Source organism: Myotis daubentonii, chromosome 2 (genome assembly GCF_963259705.1).
Source record: "Myotis daubentonii chromosome 2, mMyoDau2.1, whole genome shotgun sequence".
Classification (NCBI taxonomy): Eukaryota; Metazoa; Chordata; class Mammalia; order Chiroptera; family Vespertilionidae; genus Myotis; species Myotis daubentonii.
This window is the reverse complement of record NC_081841.1, coordinates 12,359,466-12,382,308: the sequence shown is the minus strand read 5'-3', so window position 1 is coordinate 12,382,308 and position 22,843 is coordinate 12,359,466. Positions and strand designations below refer to the sequence as shown.

At 45.1% G+C, this 22,843-nt stretch overlaps 3 protein-coding genes across 9 annotated transcripts in view; 2 read left to right on the top strand and 1 right to left on the bottom strand.

The window, feature by feature from the left end:
• Nucleotides 1-5,245, top strand: part of TCP11L2 (t-complex 11 like 2) — a 39,829-nt gene extending 34,584 nt beyond the window's left edge. For 3 of the 4 annotated variants that reach the window (XM_059681764.1, XM_059681763.1, XM_059681765.1), the window contains exon 10: nucleotides 2,835-5,245. In XM_059681764.1, the coding sequence (XP_059537747.1) occupies nucleotides 2,835-3,079 (245 nt within the window). In that variant the 3' untranslated portion in view covers nucleotides 3,080-5,245. The remainder of the gene's footprint in view (nucleotides 1-2,834) is intronic. The other variant, XM_059681766.1, reaches the window with a different exon arrangement.
• Nucleotides 5,246-12,456: 7,211 nt separating this feature from the next.
• LOC132225949 (putative methyl-CpG-binding domain protein 3-like 3) lies at nucleotides 12,457-13,089 on the bottom strand. The gene has a single exon (XM_059680875.1). The coding sequence runs from the start codon at nucleotides 13,087-13,089 to the stop codon at nucleotides 12,457-12,459; it is 633 nt and encodes a 210-aa protein (XP_059536858.1).
• A 2,925-nt stretch (nucleotides 13,090-16,014) lies between these two features.
• POLR3B (RNA polymerase III subunit B) overlaps nucleotides 16,015-22,843 on the top strand; it is a 108,750-nt gene continuing 101,921 nt past the window's right edge. The window contains exons 1-2 of one of the 4 annotated variants that reach the window (XM_059681769.1): nucleotides 16,015-16,254; nucleotides 21,814-21,846. In XM_059681769.1, coding sequence (XP_059537752.1) covers nucleotides 16,183-16,254; nucleotides 21,814-21,846 — 105 coding nt within the window. In that variant the 5' untranslated portion in view covers nucleotides 16,015-16,182. Of the gene's footprint in view, nucleotides 16,255-21,813; nucleotides 21,847-22,748; nucleotides 22,825-22,843 lie in introns of those variants that run through there. The other 3 variants (XM_059681767.1, XM_059681768.1, XM_059681770.1) reach the window with 3 other exon arrangements.

The window sequence follows — 22,843 nt, the reverse complement described above, 5'->3', positions numbered from 1 at the left end:
CACTGCTGTATCCTTGTTCCATGCTGGGCGCATAGATGACACAGTAAATATTTGTGGAGAGGGCGAAGGCAGCGGAGACTTAGTGGTTAAGAGACTCTCCCCCAAGGTCACATAACTAGCCGGTTGCAGGGTAGGGAGTCTTACTGAGCCCGTCTGACTCTGGAGCTCATGTTCTTTACTGCTCTGGTTGGAGCCGAAGCCCTGCTGCTTGTTGGCAGGGTGGCCGGAGCATCCAAGTGTCCTCTGCGCCCTTGCTTAAATAAGGGAGGTACTTGCAATGCCATAAGAGAGGGGGAAGCTGGTAAAGCAACTTTTTTCCACCCCTCTCCCCCAGTCCAACTTTCCTGTTCTTTTAAAAACTTAAGCATTTTTTTTAACCTCATTCAAAGTATTGTTGCCTAGCAACTTGAATGACTCACTTGAGCGGCTCTCTTGTGACTCTAGAAGCCAAGAGCACGCCTTTGGCAGGGACTCGGTTTGGCTGCTCCTAACTGGACAAATGCTTCTGTCATTTTAGTCTTGGCCTAAAAACTGACTCATCCACAGAGGAGACAGAACCACTTCTCAGCATAAATAACAGTTTTGAAAGAGTTTTATCCTTTAAGCAATCTTATGAGAAACTGTTTGGACCATATCTGTGATGACAATAGACCTGGGCTCTGGAGAGTCAGGCAACCAGTCGAACGGGATCTTTGGTACACAATTGATTCTTAACGTCCTGCCCACAGAGGAGTTAGGAGAAACGAAGCACTTAGAGGACATAAAAGGGCTTGACCAGCATTAGCCACGGTTCTCCTCCCCTGTGCACAGAACCCACCGTGGTCTGCTGCTTCTGTTCCTAATTGGTGTGCTGTTTATTTATAAGGCAATTACAACTCCTACTGTGTTCTCAGACTTTTAAAAAGATAATTAGAAAAGCTTTCTTTCAAGCTAATGTTTAAAAAACGCATACCCAAACCAGGTACATATTATTTGTAGCTTACCTACTGTGTAGATTATTTGCATGCTTGTAGCCATCTGCATTTAAAAAAAATAATTTTCAGTTGTACGGGTTGTGCATACATGAGTAATTTGTTCTTGTTGACAAATTATGGGGAAGGCCCAAGTTACCTGTGACTGCCTTTTCCAGCCCCCATTCCTCCCTGTCTTCAGTTTGGCATTGATCTTTATAGACCTTTTTCATTCCATTCTTTCTTCAATTCAGTCAGCATTTGTGACCTGCCTGCCACATGCCAGACCAGGGATATAAAGATAAAAAAGAGTAGCCCTCGCCCTCAGAGAGCTCACCTAAGCAGGGAGAGAGACACATATAACAGAAAACAATAATATGGTGTGATAATCTGACAGGTGTTAGGGAAAGCCACAGAATGAGATAACTTTAGGCTTGGAATTGAAGGTTGTTTTTGACTTGGGGCAGAGGTGAGATGGAAGAACATTCTAGTAAGAGGAAGCAATTCTGGCTAAGACATGGACATGGGATATTGGGAACTTTCGAGTTCTAGGACAGATCTGGCTAGAATGTGTGACTTTTGGGAGAAGCATTCGGAGATAGGAATTTCATTAATGCCATAGTTGTCTGCATTTGATGGAGTTTATTCTCCTTAGTTCACCTTCTTTGTGAGATTTCTGTTTCCAAGGCCAAAGAAAGCTCTGGGAGCAGCATGAGCCATAGCAGGTCCGGTTTGTCCAGTGCAATTTTCCCAATACTTATACAGCCCGATTTATTTATGCATTTGCTTGCTTTTGTGAAATAGTCTCAAATGTGGATTGTTGAAGCTGTGGGGTGCAAAGGGCGAAGAAGATGGCAAATTGGAGTGCCAGTTGGGGTGGCACTTCTTCAGTGCCTTCAGATTGTTGGCCACATGTTGGGTGAACATGTGATTTCTTTGTCAAAACCAGGACACTTTTGAGAGTGCTCTTTTTAATTATGCCAAGACAATAGGTGTAAACTTCAAGTGTCCTGGGAAAACCTGGATGTGTGGTCACCCTTACCATGTGGTAATTTGGGCCCCTAAGTTAACCATATCTCTAGATTTTTTCAAGAGGAACCAGAAATTTAGATTTCTATTTGAATTCCCCTGACCTTGAGTGGTTTATTTTTTAAAAGCACTATGTGGACCAAACTGGCAGTGCCAGTTTACAAAGTCTGTTTTAGTGTACATAACCAAAATGATAAGCATTAAATACTGAGTTTTTGTAAAAGATCCCCTGCCTTACCCCCGAAGTGGTCTGCATTTTAATCAGTTGGCTATTGCTGCACAACAAGTCACCCTCAGATTCCATAGCTTAAACAAAAAGTAAATATTTAGTACTACTCACCAGTCTTTGGGTCAACAGGGTAGTTCTTTTGGTCTTGCTGGACCCACACATGCATATATGGTCAGCTGTGGCTTGGAAAGGTAGCCCTGCTGATGTTGGCTGGGCTCTCTCAAGTGTTTGAGAGTTAGTTGGCTCCAGGTTGATCTAGGACGGCCTCAGATAGAAGAGCTGCAGTCTTTCATTAGGCCCAGGCTTGTTCAGACGGTAGGTAGAGAAAGCAGATGCGAACCTGGCCTCTTCAGGCCTCTGCATGGAACTAACATACCAGCACTTACGCTGTGCTCTCTATTAGGCAAAGGAAGTCATAAGGCCAGCCACAATTCAAGACGGAGGGAAACAGACTCCAACCTGTAATGGGAAGAGCTGCAAAGCTACCTTGTAAAGGGCATGGATATAGGCAGGGTAAAGAATTGGGAATAATGTTATAACCCACCTACCATAATTACTATTCTCATGTTTTAAAAATTACATACTTTAGTAATGGGACAGATAAAGATAATCTTCTTTTCTCCCAGATAAACGAATCCAGCTGTACTTGAAGAGCCTACTCGGTCTTCCAAGCCCTCAAAAATGCCTGCCTCCCATGCCCGGAGGTCTTGCTGTCATTCAGCAGGAGCTGGAAGTGCTCGGCTGTCAATATGCTAACATCGTGAATCTCAACAAACAAGTGTATGGACCATTTTATGCAGATATACTTCGAAAGCTGCTCTTTGGTGAGGAAGCCACAGGGAAGACAGATGCTTCATCTTCTGCTAACTAAAGAGGAGCTGACGTTGGACAAGAGATTGGAAATCCATACTTCAGTATGGAGTCTGTTTCCATCAGAGGCATTACAGATGCGGCACATTCTCAGTCCTGTCGGTGGTGCAGTGTTAGCCCAAACCTGTATGACCCAGTAACGTTAGGATTGCAGGAGACACGCACACCATATACACTCTACTCGTGCATCATTTTCAAGTTCAAAAGAGAAGTCTCTCATGATCAGAAAGCAATTTGTAATTAATTATATTACCCACATAATACTTGTGTTTTCTTAAACATTTATATCTGGTTTATTCATTCAACCCTTAAGGAGTTGTATTGCCTCACTTGTCGCTATCAAACCTAATGATTTTTAATATTGGTACAACTTAAAGGGTTGAAAGTTGTGATAATAACCAAGGGGATTGATGTTCTGAATACATGATGTAAGCATAATTGTATTTGAAATGTACAATGAAAAAAAAAATAAATCAAAAAAGACATACAAGGAAATTTTATTAATGTGTAATAGAAACTTACATAGTAAGTCCTAAAATTCCTCAAATGTGCCAGTTCACATTTTATAATACCAACTGTCAGTATTTGTGTAGAATTTAAATTTATTAAATATATTTTAAAGCTATATGCAAATTTTAGATAAAACCGCCATTGTTCACTTAGTGAAATTAGAAGCCAGTCCCTTCTAAGATTTTATTCTGGAGGTTGGTTTGTTCTTGCAATTTATCCTGCTCTCTGAGAGAAACGATTTTTGCACAAATCTCTTAGTGGATGTCTTTGCATTTCTCAGGCCATTGGTAAGGTTTGTATACGATTTTAATATTTTTACATAAGGCAGGAATGGTTTGATTTGGTTTACCTGTAAGAAGAAGGGAAGTTTAACAATAAAAAGCGATGCCAGGAGATTCCCATTCTTGTGAAGGAGAAGTAGTTGAACTTTGGATTTTTTAACCACATTGCTCCCTGGCAAATGCCTTGTGTGCTGATTAGATACATACCCTGCTATGATCTAGGTACTCTTCTAAGCATCGTTATCATTTGACATTCTTGAGCATGAAACAATTTGGCCAAGTCGGCACTGGTTGTCATTAGAGAAAACTGCTTGCCCTGGAATTACATACTTTTTTGAAGTGTTCAGGGAAACATTTCAGTTTGGGCGGACTCAGTCGAGAAAAGTGCTTTATTTGCTAAAATACGTTTTTGATTTTTTTTTTCCCCCTAAGGACTCAGTAGCTTGCTGGGGAAGAGTGGGTATGATGTTGAAAGTTTTTTCTTCCTCACCCCTTTTGCCTCACCACAACCTCCACCAGGATGGTGCTGCTCCTTTATTTGATAAAGTTCTAGGAAATGATTGTGTGAATAAATTATCTCCAATCTTCACATTTTGGAGGGATCTGCCAAAATCTGAGGAAATTTTGAAAGTCAGTTTTTTCTCTCACAATGACCAATACAGAAATCAGCCAGTCTGTCCATTCTGGCAGGGGTTTATAAGTGGAACCTGCCGAAGAGCACGTCACTGGTCTTACCATGCCCTCTCCCTGTACTTCCATTCTGCCCGCGCTTTTCTATGCTTAGAAACCATACGGTGCTGAAGATTTCGTTTTCATTTTCTCTTAAATTGAAGTCGTTTCAACTGTGTTCACTTTGGGGCATGGGCAGCAGCGGAGGTCTAATATAGCAACGTAATGTATTGTGTGATTTTTGTCATTGTTATTGCTGAGGTGAACTGTATATTATCAGAAAGACCAGGTGCACTTTTTAATTATCGGGTTGGAATCCAGCTGGTGTTCTTATATACTTGATTATACTGCGATTGCCAGCAGGAAAACAATGTGCAAACATTTTTTAAAAATGTATTTTAAATGAAGGGCATTCTGCTTTTATTTGCTTTTTTTTTTTTTTTTTTTTAAGTGGCAAAGTAAATCTCAATGTCTCAAGTCTGGATTTAGGCAACTACATTTATTAGGATTTTTGTATCATATCTCTTAGCATGTTGTTTATTTGGTTTTTTACCTAAATGTTTACTTCTGCTTTTAAGGTTTTCTTACCATGGTCTTGTTTTGTAATGTCAATTTTATTAAACACCATACATACATTTTCATTCTTCTGCTAAGACATGTATTGTGTGCACTGTTAAATTTTAAACATTAAACATTATTTCAACATAGCTAGTGTCTTTTTGTCTTCTAAACCAACTTTGGGGAGCTCAGGGCTAGAACACTGTACAGTCTTTTTTTTTTTATTGCTTAAAGTATTACAAAGGGTATTACATGTGTATCCATTTTATCCCCCCGCCCTAGATACAGTCTTTTTTGTATTTGTTCTAGAGATCCTTCTGCTGATCCTCGGACCCTTGCAGACACCAGATCATATTCAGTCAGTCAGTCAGTCAGTCAACAAACACCTATGAGCATTTTCTATGTGCCAAGAAGTATCCTAGCTGTCGTGATAGATGACTAGACAGACACTGTCCTCAAGGAGTTTATTACTGACCAGCCGGTGTGGCTCAGTGGCTGAGCATCGACCTATTAACCAGGAGGTCACGGTTCGATTCCCAGTCCGGGCACATGCTGGGCTCTATCCCCAGCAGGGGGAGTGCAGGAGGTAGTGTTTCTATCTGTCCCTCTCCCTCTTTGAAATCTTTAAAATATTTTAAAAATTAAAAAAGCTTATTACTAGGAAGGATGAAATTGTGAATAATTACAATAAAGTGTAACAAAGGCTATGAAACAGCTACACACAGTGCTAGAGGAAAAATCATCGAACTGTATATCCTGGAGGTCACTCTTGAGCTAGAACATGAAAGAGCAGGAACTTGCCATGGAGCCAAGCATGAGAAAAGCGCAACAGGCCACGTGCACAGTGAATACAATGGTGTGGAGAAGGGGCGAGCCCAGGGGCCTGCGGACGGAAGAAGAGTGAAACCAGAAAGGCAAACAGGCTCTGGGGTGTCGTGCTAAAACGTGTGGGTTTTGTCCTAAGATAAAGAATCACTGAATCTTCTGAACCAGGAGAAGGTTACCAACAAATGACTGTTTTGGAGAGACTGCCCTGGCAAAGAACACTTGCTGCTGGTGCTGGAATAGTCCTGGGTTGTGTGCATATGCATACATGCACTTACACATGAGCACAGAGTACAGGCAGGAGAAGCAGACGCTGGCTCTCCGAGGCAGACGGGGTTTACTGGATAGGTTCTGAGCATCTCACAGAATCTACTTGACCCGGGGAATCAGGCTTGGGAAATGGGTAAGAACCAAGGCAATGCAAGCGGCAGGAGGCCAGCCAGACTGGATTCGGTGTGTGGCTTCGGAGATTGCATTCTCAACTGTCCTTGCTTCTTGCTTAAGATTTAGCATCCCAGATATTAACATTCAGTTGGAAGGAACTAAGTCAAGTGCCCAGACTCTGATTTGCAGGGGATGGAATGAGGGAATAGCTGATCCTTAGACTCCCGTGGTCCCGACAAAATCACCCAACTAGGGATTTCTCCTAAGTTGGAAGGGGATCGTGAGGAGCAGAAAGAGAAAAACAAGTCCGTTACAATGTACATTCGTAAGGTCTTTAAAACTTGAAAGTAGGAAATGTGTGAGACCGCCTAGTCCAGCATTGCCTCTGAGAATGACACCAAAAGATTCAAGGAAGGGCATAATCACAAGAAGTCAACCTTTATTGCTGAACAAAGGCTCCCAAGTCACGGTGGCCTCAGTATCGCCTTATTTCTCCAGTTATAGTTCAAAGCAGGGGTATGTTGCTTGGGGGTTGGGGATAATCATTTAGCCAAAGACCCACTTCCACCCATCTTGTGACTCAGCTGAACCCTACATCTTCAGAGTCTTCTCCCTTCACTCGGTAGATGGGAAGAGAAAAAAATTGCCCACTTCCACGCATGGTCCATTCCAGAACCCAATCCCATGGCCTCATCTAACTGCAAGGGAGGCGGGAAAATGTGCCCAGGAGAAAGAGGCTGACATGAATACTGGCAAGCATCCAGCTTCCTTGAAGACGCCCCATGAACCTTCTTTTCATGAAAATAAGTTTAAAATCGTGTGTCTGTTCTGATCTTCCAGTAGCTCCCCATAGCACTGTGTTGGGATGATTTTGAAGCCAGCCCCAGGACAAGCAGTAGAGAATTCTGGGTAAAGTATGCCACAGGCATGGGGAACGCCACCTCTTGTGCAGCATGTTTTTATTTCTCATTTGACCTTTTTGAAACTGGAGTTAAGCCTGTTCTACCTCCGAGGATGTTAAGATGCAGAATTTTCCACTCCTTTAGAAAAAGTAGCATGGGACTGGGAGTCACAAGATCTGAGGTGGAATTCACTTTCGCTAGTTAACAGCTATGTGCACTCCAGCCAGTCTTTTATCTCCCTTAACCTCCCAGATGGAAGCTGCCTACCGTACACCTGCCTAACCTACTGCCCGCCTACCTCACAGAGATACGGTGAGAATCAAAAGAGATAATGTACTTGCAACTGCCTGCAAATCCTGAAGCACAATGCAGCCAGGATGCGTTATAATAACTGTAATTTATCAGTCCTAAATCTCTTTCAAGCTTCGCGAGGTTTTAGTCTAGTGAGATGCGATGATTAAGTACTTACGTACACAAGAACAAAAATTGTCGTATCTCATCAGAACCATGGCTCATTAAGCTCAATATTGTCATTGGCAGAGAAACTCAAGGGTATGTGGAAGGCTGCGGTGATTGTCCTTGATGTCAACTTCAAAGGATAAGTGACAAAACCCAACATGTTCTGACTTCCTTTCATGAATCAAACGTGACTTTATTCTCCATGATTTAATCGAACGTTTGAGAAGTAGCTTTGTATTATCCACTTGTTCCCTCTTGTTCTCTGTTTTTGAAGTGAAGCTTTATCTTTTCGTTTCTAAGCTTACTATGTTAGCCTCTTTCGGATTTCAAAGGAAGGGACCTAGGGATTGGGTGGGAGGCTTTAGGAAAAAGAAAGGAAACCCAGGAATCTGTCCCAACAGCTGCGCTGGCAGACTTGGTGGAGAACCTGAATATAACTTTTCCCCTTCAGAATAGAATAAAGTGGTAACAGCCACCAAGCACTTACCATATGGCAAGGACTACCCTAAGCACTTGATATAAATGGTCTCATATATCTGCGTAATAGGCAGGCTCTCTCGTTTTTCCATTTGTGCAAAATGAGACTGAGAGAGGCTAAGTCAGTCATCCAAGGTCACAGAGCTGTTAAGTATATTGGAACTTAAAGAGCTGACCCCTGGAATGCATGCTCTTAACTATTTGCTACATTGGTTTCCATAGGTCACCAAAGGAAAATTTCTTTCTTTTTTTTTTTTTTTTTTGCTGTTGTTAATCCTCACCCGTAAATATTTTTCCATTGATTTTTAGAGAGAGTGGAAGAGAGGTGGAGAGACACAGAGAGAGAAACATCAATGTGAGAGGGACCCATCGATTGGTTGCCTCCAGCACACTCCCTGACCAGGGCCCGGGATTGAGCCTGCAACCCAGGTATGTGCCCTTGACCAGAATCAAACCCAGGACCCTTCAGTCTGTGGGCCAATGCTCTATCCACTGAGCCAAACCAGCTAGGGCAGAAAATTTACTTCTTATTGTCATGTTGCTACCAAATGCAGACTTGATATTTATTTCTCTGCTCCTGCTTTCTGTTGCTGCCCTCTCTTTTGGTTCATCTTCATGAAAAAGTCCCAGGAGAGAGAATGTGATTGGGTCTACCTGCCACTATTCAGTATGGACAGCCTCTGTCCCGTTGCCCCTCAATGGGTAGGGGACCTCATGACAAACCACCTCAGCTCCCTTACGGGACTGTCTTTGGCAGATTCCGGGTCCCACTGCTTTGGGCAGGATGACAACGTCACAGGAGGCAAAGCAAGGCTTTTTGGAGCAAGGCCTGTGGGTATGGCAGGCAGCTGGAGGTGTCTGGGCCACCCAGTCTTACTCAAAATGCAGAATGTTCTCTGCTTGCCGTAGAGCAGTGGTTCTCAACCTGTGGGTCGCGACCCCTTTGGCGGTCGAACGACCCTTTCACAGGGGTCGCCTAAGACCATCCTGCATATCAAATATTTACATTACGATTCATTACAGTAGCAACATGACAGTTATGAAGTAGCAACAAAAATAATTTTATGGTTGGGTCACAACATGAGGAACTGTATTTAAAGGGCCAGAAGGTTGAGAACCACTGCCCTAGAGGCTTCTGATTGTATTCCTCCTCACCTTGCTGCCCGTGAAATGACCGACTTCAAGGACCCCCCCCCCCCCCGCCCTTGTCTGTCACACTGAAGAGCCCTTATCCGTTCTCCAACATTGTTCTGGTCTTCTCTAGTTCTATTATGAATTTATTCGGCTACAGAAATCAAGTCCATACAGATTTTCCCAGCCTGAATGCACAGAGCTTTTGGAGAGGATAATTTTTTTCTTTTGTTTCTAGTCTCTGCCTTTTGCAGCCTCTCAGAAGGTCTACCTTTAACGTGGCCTAAAAGCCACTAATGGTTCAGTCCCAGTGGATTTTTGCTAGCGTCATCCATAAACACAGCCCTTGGCAGCTCTACGGGAGAACCACACTCCACCACCAGGATGCGGCATTCCGTCATCGAAAGCCCCCCGCCGTTGCTCAGGCTGCTTTTCTCTGCTTGAAACGTCTCCCACCGCCTCCTTTCAGTGAGGTATTGTGATAGCATGGCTAAAAGCACGGGGTCTGACATCAGATAATTATAAATCCCTACTCTGCTTGGCAAATTTCTTAACCTGTCAAGTGGGGATCATCCTACTTATCCCCCAGGCGTCCATCATTCAGTCAGAGCGTGCATGCAGAGTGGGGGTTCCAATGTCTGGCCAAGAGTAAACACTCAGGAAACGGACGCTCTCTCCAATGTCTCAGTGCCTGAAGCCGGTCCATCCTTGCTGCCTGACACAGTCGCTGCAGGAAAGAAACATCTGCACAGCATATGTTTCAAGGGACCTGGCGTATATAGCATACTGTTCTTAATATGTTTGCTCACCTTCTTGGCACTGTGTTTTAACCAAGGTCACCTCTCCGAGAAAGGTTGTTTCCCCAGGTAGGGATTTTCCCCCTGAAGTTAGGGAGGGAATAAAACCTTTTAACTAAGTGCCAGGCGGGTAATTAATCACTTTAACTACAAGCAATCATGCTTAAGCTGCATAATCTTTACTCCCTGGAATGGAGACAAGAAACGCCCTAGCCTTTGTAATAGAGATTGATAGGATTGAATCAACTGGTATAAATACAGATGCAACAAGACAGTAAGAGACAGAATTCAGAAGACAGAACCTACGCGGCACCTGGAGATGGAGGAGCTTCGCTGGAGAGAACATGGCAAGGGATCCTGGACTGAACCTGACTGCAGAGGTTGGCAAGAGAGCCTGACTAGAACCTAGTACAGAACCTGGCTGGAGAACCTAGCGAGGGAACATGGCCACAGAACCTTGCTGGAGAACCAGCAGAACCTCTCTGGAGATCCAGACCAGAACTTGGCTGGAGATCCGGGCTAGAGATCCTGGCTAGGCTGCTGATCAACTGAACACTGTCTCCGTGTCCTTCCTTCTTCGCCGACTCCGTCCACACCTTTGGGGACCCCTGGACCTGCTGGGGTTGGACCCCGGCATCTGGCGCCCGTCCCTGTTCGGGCGCCATATGCCGGGGTCCAACCCCAGCGGGGCCAGGGATTCCCAAAGGCGTGGATGGAGTCGGCGAAGAAGGAATGACACAGAGGCAGCATTCAGTTGATCAGCATAGCCAGGTTCTGTACAGGTTCTCCAGTCAGGTTCAGTCACCAGGTTCTAGTCAGGCTCTCCTGCCAATCTCCGCAGTCAGGTTCAGTCCAGGATCCCCTGCCATGCTCTCTCGCCAGGCTCCGCCTCCAGGCTCCGAGGCCAGTCCCTGTCCAGGATCCTCCGGCATGCTCTCGCCAGCGAAGTTCTTCTGTCCCTAGAGAACGTTCTGTGTAGGTTCTGTGCCTAGGCTCTGTCTCTCTTGGTCCTGTCTTCCAAGCCCTGTGTCTTGCTGTCTTGTTACATCTGTATTTATACCAGTTCATTTTAATCCTGTCAATCTCTATTACAAAGGTTAGGGCGTTTCTTATCTCCATTCCAGGGAGTAAAGATTATGCAGCTTAAGCATGATTGCTTGTAGTTAAAGTGATTAATTACCCGCCTGGCACTTAGTTAAAAGGTTTTATTCCCTCCCTAACTTCAGGGGAAAATCCCTACCTGGGGAAACAACCTTTCTCGGAGAGGTGACCTTGGTTAAAACATAGCGCCAAGAAGGTGAGCAAACATATTAAGAACAGTATGCTATATACGCCAGGTCCCTTGAAACATATGCTGTGCAGATGTTTCTTTCCTGCAGCGACTGTGTCAGGCAGCAAGGATGGACCGGCTTCCGGCATCTCAGGGCCCAGCCTGGACACCTCTGTTTTCCCCTTTCCTTTATTCTCTTTTAACCCATGTCACTGCTCTTCCCCCTGACGTCATCGGTCACCTTCTCACCTGGCTACCCAAACACTTGACACATAAGGGATGGAGTAGTCCAAGATATCAACCATTTTCCCTTGGCATTTCCCTTTCCCGAACTGCTCAGCCCTCTATTCAAACCACCACTCATTTTGTACCAATACCTCAGGAAATGGATGTGGCAGCAGAAGACACAGAAGTCAGGAGACTGTTCCTGGCTTTTCGGTTTCTGATTTTTCTGTTTTTTTTTTCCCCCTTAGGACAGGGTTCCTCAAACTTTTTAAACTGGGGGCCAGTTCACTGTCCCTCAGACCGTTGGAGGGCCGGACTATAGTTTAAAAAAAACCTAGTCAGCTGCTAAGCAACAGGCAGCAGCGGCAAAAACACCCGGCGGGCCGGATAAATATTTTTGGCGGGCCGCATGTGGCCCGCGGGCTGTAGTTTGAGGACCCCTGCCTTAGGAGATCAGAAAGAAGTCATGGATTTCCTCTGGGGGTGCCAATGCCAATACCTTGGGGCCCAGCCAGAAGTCATAAAGCAATGGTGTTGGGGTCCAACCCCAGCAGGTCCAGGGGTTCCCAAAGGTGTGGACGGAGTGGGCAAAGAAGGAATGACACGGAGACAGTGTTCAGTTGATCAGCAGCCTAGCCAGGTTCTCTAGCCAGGATCTCCAGCCAGGTGCTGTGTTTTTTTTTGTTTGTTTGTTTCTTTTTCAATTTGCATACTAGCCTTTTATTATATAGTATGTCTTATGTGTGAATTAGAATTTTGGCAAAATAAAAATATCCTCACAAGAGGTTTAAACAACAAACAACATTTAATTACTTAAATTAAAACAAAGATACAATTTATGTTAGAATGGGATGTAATAGCAAGTTCACTGAAGTCAGATTTGCATGAAATCAGAACATTCTTCTGCAATCCTGGCTCTCTGCCTCCCTGGCCAGCCTGTCTTCCCTCAAAGCTGCAGCCAGTCTCTCTCTTGCTTTCCTCACTCTGAAATTCTGTCTCTGGATGTCTCCACGGGTGACCAGTTGCCTGCACAGAAGCTGTGGGTCCCAGAGACCTGCTCCTGGGATCATCTCTACCTCATGTAACAATTGTGCTGCGCTGGGCTGGGGACTGGTGTGTAAAGACCCAGGACCAGCACGGCCCAGAGTTTCACGCCCTCTTCCTGGTGCAGTTGTTCTCATCACATTTGTCACCTCCAAAGTATTTAGAAGTTCCCCTTCACTGCTGCAGGCCTGGAGCCCCTGCAGTCTCCTGTAGGCACTCATCTGCTGGGGCTTCTCCAAGGTCTCCTCCTGTTGCCGGCGCCTGACCACATTGTCAGGATGGGCAGTCACCTTGGTGACTGCACTTTTAAAAATGCAGCTGGTCAGCCTCATTGGATGTTCAGTCCGTTCCCGACGTCTCTGCTTGCTCATGGCTGAAACCAGTTGTCTCTTCTTCGCTAAAGTCTCCGGCATCATGTTTCTCCGAAGCTTTCCCAAAGAAGGCTGGTTTGTCTTCATGATTGATCCAGGCTCCCCCATGGCTGCTGAGCTGTGTTGCTGGCCCACTGCTGACACGCGCACAGCCTGTGGCTTGCTCAAAACTGCCCAGGTTCTATGTTTTACTGTCTTGTTACATCTGTATTTATACCAGTTGATTTTAATCCTGTCAATCTCTATTCCAAAGGTTAGGGCGTTTCTTATCTCCATTCCAGGGAGTAAAGATTATGTGGCTTAAGCGTGATTGTTCCCAGTTAAAGTGATTAATTACCCGCCTGGCACTTAGTTAAGGGGTTTTATTCCCTCCCTAACTTCAGGGAAAAATCCCTACCTGGGGAAACAATCTTTCTCAGAGAGGTGACCTTGGTTAAAACATATAGCGCCAGGAAGGGGAGCAAACTTATTAAGAACAGTATGCCATATACGCCAGGTCCCTTGAAACATATGCTGTGCAGATGTTTCTTCCCTGCAGCGACTGTGTCAAGCAGCAAGGATGGACCGGCTTCTGGCACAGTGGTTCTCAACCTTCCTAATGCCGAGACCCTTTAATACAGTTCCTCATGTTGTGGTGACCCCCAACCATAAAATTATTTTCGTTGCTACTTCATAACTGTAGTGTCGCTACTGTTATGAATCATAATGTAAATATCTGATATGCAGGATGTATTTTCATTGGTACAAATTGAACATAATTAAAACATAGTGACTAATCACAAAAACAATATGTAATTATATATATATGTTTTCTGATGGTCTTAGGCGACCCCTGTGAAAGGGTCGTTTGACCCCCCCAAAGGGGTCGCGACCCACAGGTTGAGAACCACTGTCATAAAGGATTATGGTAGCTGTGGTCTAAGGGCTAACACTGCTCAGTGTCAGCCAACTATTGCCATGAAGGACTCTGGGACCATGTCCACCACAGCCTCCTCTTTTCAGGAGAAAAAAAAAAATTAGGATTTAAAAAAATGTGAAATTTAGTATTGAATTTTTAAATCATTCACTGCATGTTTTTCTTTCAAATCACTGCTTCCACCCAAATTTCTTGAGGAACAAACAGTGGGTTAGAACACAGGAATACAAAGACAGACAAGACGGCCCCTGTCCCAGAAGCCCCCTGCCTGAAGGAGAGCTAGACGTGCACGGAGGATTTGGTATTGATACGTCTTACATTAGAGAGTGATTCTCAAAGTGTGATCACCTGGGAACTGATGAGAAATGCCTATCTGTAGGCCAGAGACCAAACCTACCAAGTCAGAAAGCCGAGGTTGTTTTCACAAGCTCTCCAGGTGAGGCGGGCTAATGGTGGAAGCCAAGGGAAAGCCAACACATCTGAGCCAACCATGACATCTCTGCTACCAAGAAAATCACTTTACAGTCCCTTCCAGTCTAGATTCCACATAGGTTGCTCTCTGCAAATTCACAAGGATGACAGAAAAGTGTTCCTGTCTCTAAGCGAAGTGTAAGATCCTCAAGAGCAGAAGCTGATTCTTTCGGATGTCAGTCGGCCCCATACTTAGAAGATACAGGCATTCAAATTTACTTGAAGTCGCTAATTCAGAAATTAGCCTGGTGTGAGGCCTATACATTCATGAGAAAATGGCAAATGCATACTTAACACATTTTTGTAATTTACTGTAGTAAAACATACATAAAACTTACCATGTCAAGTGTACAGTTCAGTGGCTATAAGTGTATCCACATGGGGTGCAACCATCGCCATCGCCCATCTCCAGAACTTTTGCATCTTCCTAAAAGGAAACTCCTCACACATTAAACAACTGTTGGTATCTTTGGCTTGGTTTTACCCAGTGGGATATTTTTTTTTCCTATTGATTTGCAAGAGTTCATTTTTTTTTTTTTATCCTCACCCAAGGATATGATTTTACTGATTTTAGAGAGGAAAGTGGGAGAGGGTGAGGGAAAGAGAGAGAGGTGGTGGGGGGGGGGGAGAGAGAGAGAGGGAGAGGAAGAGAGAGACAGAGAGCATATCGATGTGAGAGAGAAACATCATCAGCTGCCTTCCCTATGAGCTGGGTGTGCATGGAATGATGCTCCAACCAACTGGGACACTTGGCCAGAGCATGAGTTCATTTTAAATTAGGGAAACCAAGCCTTTGTCTTTTATCAACTTGTGTTTGTTTAAAAAAAACACACAATTCTTATTCATGGTGATTTTTAAAAATCTGTTCAGAAAACTTAAAGTTTTTAATGGAATCATGAAACTACGATTAGAATTATATTGCCAAGTCTATGAATATTTTCCCTTTATAATTTCTGACTGTGTTGCCACCCTCGAAGGCCCTCATCACCACAATGTTATGAATATATTCACTTGCATTTTCTTCTAATGTTTTGTTAACATTCAATCTATATAGGATTTACTTTTTTTTCTAAATGGCTAATCAACTGTTCTAACATCATTTATTAGATAACTCATTTTTCCCCCTACTGATTTAAAATGTTATCTCTTCATACTCAAGCTCCCTATGTGCTGATATTTATTCCTGGACCTTATATCCAGACCTTTTACAATTTAACAGTCTTAATTACCATTCTATTGTACTCTACTCTTAAGTGAGTTAATACCTCCTCATTTTATGGTCATTTTAATAGTTGTATAATATTCTATCACATGCACGCATTATATTTTTTTAACCAATCCCCTCCCCTACTACTAGGCATTTGGTAAATTCCCTATTTTTCCATAATTTACAACGTGTCGTCGTGGATTAAATTACGTAAGTTCCCTGCCTCGGTGGCTCACGTTTCGCAAATTATCCGTTTGCCCCTTTCTCTGAATTATTTTTAAAATTACAACCAATATGCTCTATTGGTCTCAATTACTGGATAACTAACTGGCGATGAACCAGCCCTGTGGGGTTTAGGATTACCCGGCGAGACCTCCGAGCGACACTAGGCGGCGCAGTTTCCCAGCTTCGCTTCAGCCACATCCGGGTGCCACCTCAGGTTCAGGCTGGGAGCAGGCGGAACCTTTCTGTCGCGCTTTCTATCAACCTGCGCGGCGGGGACGGTTTAGGCCACGCGCACCGCTCCCCACGGGTGCAGCAGCTTGCTTCAGCCGGCGGAGCCTGGCGTGTGGGGCTCCTGTTGGCTTCTTCCTTCGCCGTGAGTACCATGGACGTGCTTGCGGAGGAATTTGGGAACCTGACCCCGGAGCAGCTAGCTGCGCCAATACCGACTGTAGAGGTAAAGGCCAGGCACGCGCGGAACGGAAGGGGCCGGCAGGCGTCCCCAGGAGGCGGTACCCTGAGAGCAGTGGAGGGTCGGGGCGGGTCGGAGCTTCTGCGGATGCTCAGCACTTCGCGCATGCTCACTCCTCTGCACTGGGGGTCGTGCTTCCCCGAGTCGGTCTTTGCTCGCTCGCTCGCTCGCGCCGGCTCAGCTCTCCCGTTCATCTCCCGCGCTGGGCCCTTTCCAGCGCTCGTGTGTTGGGGGAAGATTGGTCCTGGCGCCCACCTGTGGGGGACATACTCCATCTTCGCGGGCTTACAGAGGACACTGAGGCCCGGGAGTGTAGGCCCCTTTCGTGAGGTCCCACAGCTGCCTGTGGTGGTTAAACCAAATCGTCTCCATGCCGGGCCAAGGAATCTTGCCCTTTCAACCTGGAATTCAAAGTCCGACTGCAGGAGTATTTTAAACGCCCCAAAAATTCACTCCGAATTTCGCCTAGGTGTTTCTTGGGAAGTAGCCCCGTAGCTTTCGTTATATGGTCAGAAATGAAGGTTAACTGCCCTGGAGTGGCAGCTGCCTCATGAAGTTCAGCTGTTGACATCATTTTATTTTCTAGAAAGGCACTATATATATACATCTACACTAATAAAAGAGAAAAATGGTAATTGGCGTACGACGATACCCTTTTTATTGGCTAATCAGGGCTATATGCAAATTAACTGCCAACTATGATTGGCAGTTAACTGCCAACAAGATGGCGGTTAATTTGCATATGTAGGCACAATGCAGGGAGGTGAAAGGGAAAGCAGGAAGAAGCCCCCTGCCACTGACAGTGATCGGAAACCCAGGGGGGAGCTAAGAGCTGGGGGGCAGGGCAAAGGCGGCCCTGGGGTCCCCTTTGCCCTGCCCCCCAGCCATGATCGGAGAATCAGGTGCCTTTGCCGCCCTGGCCAGTGATAGCAGGAAGTAGGGGTGGAGCCAGCGATGGGAGCTGGACACGGTCGAAGCTGGCAGTCCCGGGAGCTAGGGGTCCCTTGGCTGGGCCTAAAGCGGAGCCCACGATCGCGGGGCCACTGCAGCTGCGGGTCCCCGCTGCCCGGGCCGACGCCTCAGCCAGAGGTGTTAGGCCTGGGCAGGGGCGGAGCCTGCAACCGCGGGGAGCTGGGGGTCCCCTGCCCAGGCCTGACACCTCTGCCGGAGGCCTCAGGCCTGGTCAAGGGGCCGATCCGGTGATTGGTGATTGGAGGGTGATGAGGGTCAACTCCTCTGGCCGAGGCATCAGGCCTGGGTGGGGGGCGGAGCCGGGGATTGGGGGGATATGATGGTCCCCTTGCCCAGGCCTGAAGCCTGGGTCAGAGGCGTCAGGCTTGGGCAGGGGGTGGAGCAAGCGATCAGAGGGAGATGGGGGTCCCCTGCCCAGGCATGATTCCTGGGCCAGAGGCCTCAGGCCTGGGCGGGGGCCAGAGCCAGTGATTGGGGGGAGATGGGGGTCCCCTGTCCAAGCCTGACACCTCTGGCGGAGGCATCAGGCCTGGGCAAGGGGCCGATCAGGTGATCAGAGGGTGATGGGGGTCTATGCCTCTGGCTGAGGCATCAGGCCTGGGCAAGGGGCAGAGCCAGCAATCGGAGGGGTCTGGGGGTCCCCTACCCAGGCCTGATGCCTCTGTCAGAGGCGTCAGGCCTGGGCAAGGGGCTGATCCTGCGATTGGAGGGTGATGGGGGTCAACGCCTGAGGGCTCCCAGTATGTGAGAGGGGGCAGGCTGGGCTGAGGGACACTCCCCCCACCCCACACACCCAGTGCACGAATTTCGTGCACCGGACCCCTAGTGTGTGTGTATATATATATATATATATATATATATATATATATATATTTATTAGAAGCCCGTTGCACGAAGATTCGTGCAATAGGCCTTCCTTCCCCTGTCTGGCAGCACCTGTTTTCCGCCGGGACCCAGGCCTTTGGTCTGGCCCCAGCAGAGAAACCAAGCCTTTTCAGTCCTCTTCAGTCTTTGCTCTGCTCCTGCGTATGCAAATTAACCTGCTGTCTTTGTTGGGGTAATTTGCATACTCATCCTGATTGGCTGGTGGGTGTCGTGGAGTGATGACCAATTTGCATGTTTCTCTTTTATTAGTGTAGATAGAACCCCTCCAGGCGTCAGAATCGTCCATGGTGTGGAGTGGGGAGATCCAGAGAAATGAGGCTTGGAAAGGTAGCAGGGTGATTTTGGGCGGAGAGAACCGGACACCTGAAAGGCTTTGAAGAACTGAAACAAGCACTGGAGTGGAGGGGAGGAGAGATATGAAGATGCAGGATGGGCACAGCTCCAGGTTATGAGAAGTTTTCTCAGACTTCTCACCTGAAGCAGCAATGAGATGCTGTCGGAGGGTTTAAGCAGGAAAGTGGCATGACGGGCGAACGCTTGGATTATAAAAACCTCTTTATAATCATTTGGCTGATGAATGAGATCGGATGATGATTGTCAGCCCCTCAGATCCCGTCAGTGAGAGCCTGCAGGAAACACTGCTGGTCGCTAACCAGGCAATACTGGATTTTCACTCTTGAAGAGTTCGTAGGAAGAGCCAGCATTTACTGAGCACTTCCTATGTGCCGGGCTCTGTCAACCCAGCATTCATGGTTATTTAATTCTCTGAAATAAGTACTGTGCCCACCCCATGCCAGTGGAGGTTTTTGAGGCCCAGAGAGGTTTACGTAACCCAACGTCAGAAGGCTGGTGAGGGGCTGATCTGGAATTTGGACTCTTGCAGTCTTGACTCCTGAGTCCTCATCCTTCATTGCTGACAGGACTGCTTCTCCAGAGAAAGTGGAAGGAATAGGCCTACATGATTGAAATACCAGGCCTGAATTTGCACAGCACCGGGGGAACTAAAACGGCAGTTGGAGTCGTCTGACTCAGGAATGGCCCCCCAGCATCCCATCCACCATCCATCCCATCTTCAGGGGCCTGCCTACTAAGACTCAAATCTGAACCGTCATCCCCATGGTTCTCCAAGTCTGAACCATTGTCATCTCTTGCTTCCCAGGCTCTTAATGTCTCTCAGGCCTGTCTCTCTGCTCGGTGGCAACAGCCATCAGTTTAAACGCACAGATATGATCATGCTGCTCTGTTGGTTAAGCTTCTTCAGTCTCTTCCCATTGCCCTTAGGGTAAAATCTAGTGTTTACGGTGTTTATAAGGCCTTCCTCAGTCTGGCCACTGTTAGCTTTCCCAGCCTCTCTCTCCCTTGTTACCTTCACTACCTGCTTCCCCTGAGATATTTCTTGCCCCGAAGAGACACCCCAGGAGAATGAGACAAACAAGGGACACGAAAGAATGGAGGCAAGACAGTGCTCTGATCAAGCCTCCAAATTTTATTCTCACAGCGGCAGGATATATACTGTTTTAGGGACGGGGGGTGGGTAAAGGGGTCTATGGGCAGTAACCTATTACTAGAGATTTATTAGGCTCCTGATGGCTGTGTTTATCAGCGGAGATGTGTGATTTAGCAGGCTCCGGATGGCTGTGCTTATCAGTGGAGATGTGTGATTTAGCGGCTGTGTGAGGGTAGTTTATCTTTAACTGCTGGCCAATTTGCAAGACACAGGTGGTTTCTGGTAATTAGGAGTTTCTGGAGGAACCAGAAACTTATAGTTCTTAAGATGGCTTTGTCTAAGCCAATATCTTTAATGGCTCCCAACAATTTCTGTTCTTCTCATTTAGTTCCTTTTGATCTTTCTCTCATTCCTCTGTAGATGTATATGCAATAAAATACAGGAGTACTGAGTGTTCCGATCATTAGTGTTGACAGTTATGGATTCCCAAGTAACCACCACCCAATACAAAATAGAGAATATTTCCATCACTCCAGAAAGTTCCCTGTTCAGTCTGTCTCTACCCCCGTCCTTTGATTTCTATCGTATAGATTAGTTTTGCCTGATTCCCTCTTTTTTATTGTTTTTAAAACTCAATTTTATGTAGAGCTTTTTAGGTTCACAGTGAAATTGAGAGGAAGGTACAGAGATCTCTCAGATGCCCCACACCCCCCTCCTTTTTTTCTTGAAAAATGTTTTTACTTTCTCCTGGTTGCCTCCTTCCTTGGCTTAATTTCCTTCTTCATAGTCTCCTTTGCTAGATCTGCCTTCTAAATATTGGAAGGTTCCTGATGTTCTCCATCTACACCCCTTAGGCAAGCTCACCCATTACGTGGCTATAATTCCCATCTGTTTGCTGACCTCTTCCTAATGTGTATCTCCAGGCCACTCTCTTCCCAAGTTCCAGACTCATATTTGTTGTCTATTTGACATCACCTCAGTGTCTAGTGGATATCTTAAACTAAGCATGCCCCCAGCCAACCTCCTCATAGCCCCTCCACACTTTAAACCTGCTGCCTTATCTCCACAAGTGGCAACTCTGAGGTATCAATCTTGACTCCTCTTTCTCTCAGAGTCTAATCTATCAAGGCCTATTGGCTTGAACTTCACATTGAGTCTCCTAGCTAACAATTTCTCACTATTTCTACTGTTATCAGCCTGGAGTATTGCAGTGGACTTTTATTTATTTTTTTAAAAAATATATTTTATTGATTCTTTTACAGAGAGGAAGGGAGAGGGATAGAGAGTTAGAAACATCAATGAGAGAGAAACATCATTCAGCTGCCTCCGGCACACCCTCTACTGGAGATGTGCCTGCAACCCAGGTACATGACCAGAATCGTGCAGTGGACTTTTAAATGATCTCCCCGCTTCTAACTTGTCTTTCCTCAGGCCAGCAGCTCGACCTATTATTTTAACCGATCCAGTCAAAATGAGTCACATCATCATGTCACTCTTTCGTTCAGAACCTTCCAATGCTTCTCATGTCAGAGTGAAGGTCAAAAGTTTTGCAGTTGCTGCCAGTCTAACGTGATTCTTGGGCCCTTATTCAGAAACAGCGTATTCTTACTTTAGACTCAGTTCGACCCATTTGTTAGATTTCCCATTAGCAGATTAGATGCCATTCATGAAAAGCCGTATCATGGTGAGCTGCTTAAAACGTCAGCAAAGCATAAATAACAGGCCTAAGAACAAAAGAAATATAGCAGTTTGTAGCTACATTTGTAGAAGGTGAACGCTGTGTGTGCCGTCCTTCTACCGCCCTGAGATGCGCTCTGACCATGCACTAGTTGACAGAAAGTGGGAGAGAGAAAGAACTCGAGAGACCTGGCTTCCCCACCAGACCCTCGGAAACTTCCTTTCCCTTTCTCAAGCTGGCAGACCCACTTACTCAGGAAGTGTCATGAGAATAAAATGAAGTACTTGGAATCTTGAGTCATCAAGAAGAGACTAAATTAGATTCTATTTAAGAAATCTGTTGTATACATATGTGTTTATACATATATTTGTATGCACATATGCACATACGTACCTATGTGATTTCCATAAAAGTAATTACTATGTAAAAATTGTTGGTTTCGTTTTGATTTACTTTCTTTCACTTATTGTGATAAAGTGAGTCATTTATGGTACATTAAAATAACATAAAAATATGTGGTTGCCGGCACACATCCTGACACTCTTACTATTTTGATTCACAGGAAAAATGGAGGCTGCTTCCAGCATTTTTAAAGGTAATGAATCTTTAGTAATAATTAATTTTCTGATGAAAAGTCAAGAAATAAGCCTTTTGTTAAGATTAAATTTTTATCACCATTACTTTACTATATATAATTGTGTATATTGCTAGGTTTGGGAAATACAAGGAATTATAAGGCAGTGTTTCTGCTAGTTGGGGGAGTGGTAATCTAACTTTAGAGAGGAAGTAGCGTGGCAGATCAGAGGAGACTATTAAGTCCAAGGGGTGGACACGAGGAAGGTAGACCTCATCATTATAAGGTTGAATTTTTCCTCCCAACAATCAGGACTACTTTAAAATATGGGATGGCTGTTTTGTAAGCCAGTGAGATGCCCAATAAGGAAGTATAATTAAAACAAAAGTTCTATGACTATCTGTCAAGAAAGTTCTAGAAGTGTTGAACTAATTGTGTTTGAAGATTAACGTAAAGAAAATGAACATGTACAGTCCTTTTAAATCATAAAATTTTGGAGTCTGTGTTTATTATTTCACTATTTTCCGTAGCATTACACAGCACTATCTGTGTACAGTTATTACTGACTTCTGAAATAAAAGGAAGGCACTGCTAGCTGGTATCTGATCTTAGGCTTGTTGAGTTTCACCTGCTTTCAGTATCAAATACAAGTATTTTCTTAATAGAGATTCTTATTTTTCCTCCCTCATTCTTCTATAAAGTGATATGAAAGACCAGTTTGATGTGTGAAAATCATAAAATTGCCCAGGTAGGAGAAAGACAAAAAGTAAATGGGCATTGTTTGAGGGGGAAGAGATGATATTATGCTCAATTGCTATATTTTTTTGAAAATTCAAAATATGCAGAGAAAATTCTACCTTATTTATTAGCTTGTGTGGAGTTATTAGGTATATTCAAATACTTGTATCTTGATTTCCCAAAGTCAGGTTGCTTCTCAAGGAGGAAAATTTGAGGATATTCTAGTAAGATGGAGAAGAAATAGGATGAAGACATATAAATGTAAAGTTTTACTAAACAA